The sequence below is a fragment of the Littorina saxatilis genome, linkage group LG2 (genome assembly GCF_037325665.1).
Source record: "Littorina saxatilis isolate snail1 linkage group LG2, US_GU_Lsax_2.0, whole genome shotgun sequence".
NCBI classification, from domain to species: Eukaryota; Metazoa; Mollusca; class Gastropoda; order Littorinimorpha; family Littorinidae; genus Littorina; species Littorina saxatilis.
This window is the reverse complement of record NC_090246.1, coordinates 75,249,272-75,254,345: the sequence shown is the minus strand read 5'-3', so window position 1 is coordinate 75,254,345 and position 5,074 is coordinate 75,249,272. Positions and strand designations below refer to the sequence as shown.

Genomic DNA, 5,074 nt, shown 5'->3' with positions numbered 1-5,074 from the left:
ACTCTGGCAGTACTTGAGCTCGAACTGACACCACTCGCTGCGCGCAAAGTGCGGTGAGAAGACCAGCAGCACACGCTCACTGTTGCTGACGCAGTCGGAGATGTTGTCCACGATGTGCTTGCCCGGTCGGAAGTCCCGGTGATGCACGCACACTGTCAGCCCCCACTCTCCCTCCAGCACGGGCAGTAACTCCTCCTGCACCCACACAGCGTCCTCCTCGGCGTAGGACACGAATACGTCGTACTTACAGCCACGAGACACGCGCGAGCGACGCCTGCGACCTCGGCACACCTCGTACAGCCACAGGCGCACGTGCCAGCGGAAGCGGAAGAAGACGATGAGGAGGACGAGGAAGATGATGAGGAAACAGGCGATGCCGATGGTTAAGGTAGCAGCTCCAGAACCCAGTATGCACGCCTGCAATTACAAGCATTGAATTTATACTAGAGCGAATGAACATAATACCTTTCAAAACAATGTACACGTGCGCGTACATATGTTTAGGGACATAGGAAGGAAAGCATGTACTAAGACAATAAGAACACCAACATGTGTTGCCCCCACTGATATTATCTATTTTCACCCCTGTAACGACCGTTTTAACCTGCGGATTTAAGACGAAGCGTGGGATTGTAACATTGTTCACGTTGTGGCATCGATACCCTCTGTAGTGATAATCTCTGAAGATGATAGGACTGGTTCTCATCCAGTTCTGGAACCACATAATGTTGCAGTCACACTGGAAGGTGTTGCCTCCCAGAAACACGCTTCGCAGACTGAAACATAAATAAGTCGATGAGTGATTGAATAAAGAAATAGACGGTAAAGCTCATGATTCAAAGCGAAGAAACAAAGCATGTTGGCCCAAAAAAGCATGTTTGAAATGCATCCGGTTCTGCTGGAATTCCTGCATGTTAAGTTCTTTGCACAAGTACGGCTCTCCACAGTAACTCTACGATGGGGGTCCCCGGACCCCTAATTATAAATTTCAAGCACGCAAAAAAGCAACCCACACCCACATACACACACACACCCACCCACACACAGACACACACACACAACACACCACACACACACCCACACACACGCGCACGCACCACGCACGCACCACGCACGCACGCACGCGCGTACACACGCACACACACACACACACACACACACACACACACACACACACACACACACACACACACAAAGGTAGGTACAAGTGTTCACGTATAATATCAGAGGTAAACAGTGTGGAAGATTTACATACTCGAAAGTTATGCCTTGCCACATTCTCCTCAGTTTCAAAACTAATTAAGAAAACAATCAATCTTTCGTTCACTGGACCTGTTCAGCTGAAGGTTATTTTCGAAATGCGCTGCGAGTCGCTTTGAGTGTTGCTTTGTTCCTTGAGGAATATAATTTTTATTTGGGGAATTTGGTCCCAAGTTTTGCACTGAGGGTTTTTCCGATGACAGGGCTTTTGGAGAGACAGCCAACGGGTTGTTTCTATATCGGTAAATTGTGGTACTGTCTCTGTGTCTCTGTCTCTGTCTCTGTCTCTGTCTCTCTTTCTCTGTATCTGTCTCTCTTTCTCTGTCTCGGTCTCTCTGTCTGTCTGTCTGTCTGTCTGTATGTCTGTCTCTGTCTGTATCTGTCTGTCTCTCTCTCACACACACACACACTCACACACACACACACACACACACACACACACACACACACACACACACACACACACACACGCACATACACACACACACACACACACACACACACATACATACACACACACACCCACACACAGTGCGCACAAATATACGCATGCACAAACGTGATACACATACACACACACACACACACACTGACACACACACACACACACACACACACACACACACACACAGAAATTCTTGCTCCTTTTCTCTCACTATTATTGCATGTCTTTAACCAAGTCGACCGTATCATAAACAGTGTCACTCTCAAATCATACATACCCCTTTCGCAGCTTCGGACTGAACGTTGATTCCGAGATAGTCTGGATGTTATTGTCGTCAAGAATGAGTTTCCATAAGCCATGAAGTTTGTCAAAGGCGCCATCGGGGATTGAGGAGAGAGAGTTTGCATACATATAAAGCTCTGTTAAATTCCTCAGTCGGCTGAGCATTTTAGGCGATATATGCGTTAGCTGACTTCTTGACAGAGAGATGATGTTCAACGAAGCTTCCATCGGTTTCAGCAGTCGGTGAAACTTTTTGTCAGACACGCCTTGAAAAATGTTGTCACCGAGGTTGAGAAACCGTACCCCGGTGCAACCCTGAAAAATATCTGCATGCACGTAATCTTGTGAAAAATCAACGTTGTTCCAGACAAAGTTGATGTTTGTGACAGCCGAATTGTTGATGAAGGATGGTGACATGCTCAATATCTTGTTCTCCATTTGCATGATCTCGAGATCTTGTAGGGCTGGAAACCGTACAGCGCTGAACGTGTTCGTTGCGAAGTACTCAAAATGATTGTAGCGTAATGATAACAGTCTGAGGCTCGGTAGGCAGACCGGATCGTCGATACACTGTATCATGTTCTGATCGAGAGACAGCACTGTCAGATTCGGAAACAACGACATGCCAGGCTGGGAACACGTTCTTGGAAAGTCGTACAAGCGGTTTGCTTCCATATCCAAAGTATCAAGTGTGGGCATACGCGCGGTGTGTAATTCGTAAATTTCGTTATGCCACAGAGTTATGTTGGTAAGGTTCTGAAGAGGCTGAAACACGGACATGTTCAGAGAGCCAAGGTGATTCCAGCTGAGATCAAAATCGACTACGTCTGAGTGATTCACGCCCTCAAATGTGTCCAGATGAATTGGTCCTAGGTTAAGACACCTCATACTCAGGTTGAGAAGCCCAGGAACAGACAGCAGGGATGGTAAGTTTCTGTAGGTGAGATGGTTGGAACCTCCTAGATACAAAGCAGTCAAATTTGGGAGTCCCTGGAAAACGCCTTCCGCGATGTATGTCAGGCCATTGCTGTGCAGGTCAATGATCTCAACATCCCTGGAGACATTGACGAAAAAACTGGCGTCTGAGATGCTGGTGACGTTGTTGTTGGAAAAGTTGAGGTACTTGTAACTTCGATTCAGGTCGGGTATGAAGGTCAGACTGTCTGAGTTTGAAGAACAGTCGGCTGTAGTGTTGCCACACTGACATAAATCCGCACCATAGCACGATTCGTTGGTAGAAGGAAATTGTAAGCCTGTATCCCAACACGTCGGTGACTGGCTCCTACAGTTTGCCTTAACACTGCTAAAAGCTAGTGCACAGGTAAACAAAATAGCACAGACAATCATCATGGTCACTTCAAATTTGCAGAGGCTGAGAAAGAGAGATAGAGATAGACAGAAAACGCTTGTAGTCGGAGACGGCACACACTTTGCACTGACGTTGACTATGTTGCAACTGCGCTAATAACGTCAGCAAACCAAAGGCGCATACCGAGGTTCACAACAATCCTGTTTTCGGTTTCGATAGGCACTCTATGCAAACCCGTGAGAAAGAGTCCTCCGTTACTCAACCATGAAAGCTTCTTCGCACGAGTGTATCGATTCCTAGATTGGGGAATCCCCTGTCTTTGGTTGTAAAGTTAAACTTGCAATCGAGACGCAGACGACAACTGGTGACGTCAATGAAGAGTAAAGGTTGAGAATGTACGACCTTTTAATCAAGCAAGCTTCACTTCGTCATTCACCAGGGTTTGTGACGATAGAAAAAAGATGTGTGTTGCACACATTATATCTGCCTGCGTGAGACGTTCCCGTACGCTGCGAACGACGGTATTTTAACTTGCTCATTGTTCCTAATGCACCGCTTCATACGATTTCAATGATAAAGAGATTTTCACACCTAGCTGAACTGTGGTTTTCTTTTAGTTTGCATGACTGAATGTAAAATATATATCTCTCTCCCTCTCTCTTTATCTCTCTCCCTTTCACACACACACACACACAAACACACACACACACACACACACACACACACACACACACACACACACACACACACACACAAAACACACACACACACACTAAATAGCAGTCTCATAGAGAAAAAACAGAGTTAACCACTGCGATATTGTCGAGGCCCTGAACCGATGTCCTTTTGTGTCACATAGTACATACACCTCACCGCGCCTCACACTAACATGGGGAAAGGTACGGAGGGGCTAGAACACAGGCGCTAGTTAGTTTGCGAGTTAGGGAGTGAGATAGTGAAAGGCATTTAAATGACTAGCTTGTTAGTATAAATGATCGTATAAGTACATCTATACATCCAAATATTGTGTTATTGTATTTGTCAGACTTGATTGTACCAAGTCTCTACACATGTTGTAATGCGCTTAGAGCCAAATATTTTTGTTTTTTGTAAGGGATAGGCGCAATATAAATACACTTTATTATTTATTATTATTATTATATACATTTTGTTTTAATCTTAGTCCATTGCCTCTTTTGGTTATAATTATTATTATCGTGCACGTTATTCGTTGATTGATCGTCTGTTTGATTGATTGATTATGTGTTTGATTTATTGATTGATTGATCGACTACCGGCCAGGGGGGCCGGTAAGTCAAAAATTGAACCGGCCCCCCCCAAATCCCAACTGCCCCCCCCCCCCCCCCCCAACCGGCCGGGATTACTTACAACCGCCCCAGCGGCTCGTCGCGTGCTAACCACATACACAAAAGACGTACATTCATACTTATTATGCATACATGTGGATTTGCACTACTAATAACTACCACAAACACACACAAAACTTGATGACTAAAATGCTATATTTTAATATAAGGACAATTAACCTTGTTTTAATAAAGAATTTAAAATAAAAGCCGCCACAAAGAAACAAGAAATCAAAACAACATTCACACCCTGTCACACAATCACACACTAAACCTCACTGAAAGTTACCCCCTTTATGTACCCCCTACCACACATTCTACAAAGCAATTTACTATGGAACTTTACTTACCACATAAACACACACTTTAAACAAAAGAGTAAATCAGCAATTTTTTTTAATTTAGATTATG

The 5,074-nt window shown here is 44.8% G+C and overlaps 1 protein-coding gene across 1 annotated transcript in view; it reads right to left on the bottom strand.

The window, feature by feature from the left end:
* LOC138959723 (toll-like receptor 13) overlaps positions 1–3,537 on the bottom strand; it is a 5,148-nt gene extending 1,611 nt beyond the window's left edge. The window contains exons 1-3 of the mRNA XM_070331317.1: positions 1,983–3,537; positions 605–776; positions 1–417 (exon numbers count right to left, since the gene is read on the bottom strand). The exon at positions 1–417 is cut by the window's left edge and continues 1,611 nt beyond it. Coding sequence (XP_070187418.1) covers positions 1–417; positions 605–776; positions 1,983–3,337 — 1,944 coding nt within the window. The 5' untranslated portion in view covers positions 3,338–3,537. The remainder of the gene's footprint in view (positions 418–604; positions 777–1,982) is intronic.
* Between the last annotated feature and the right edge of the window lie 1,537 nt (positions 3,538–5,074).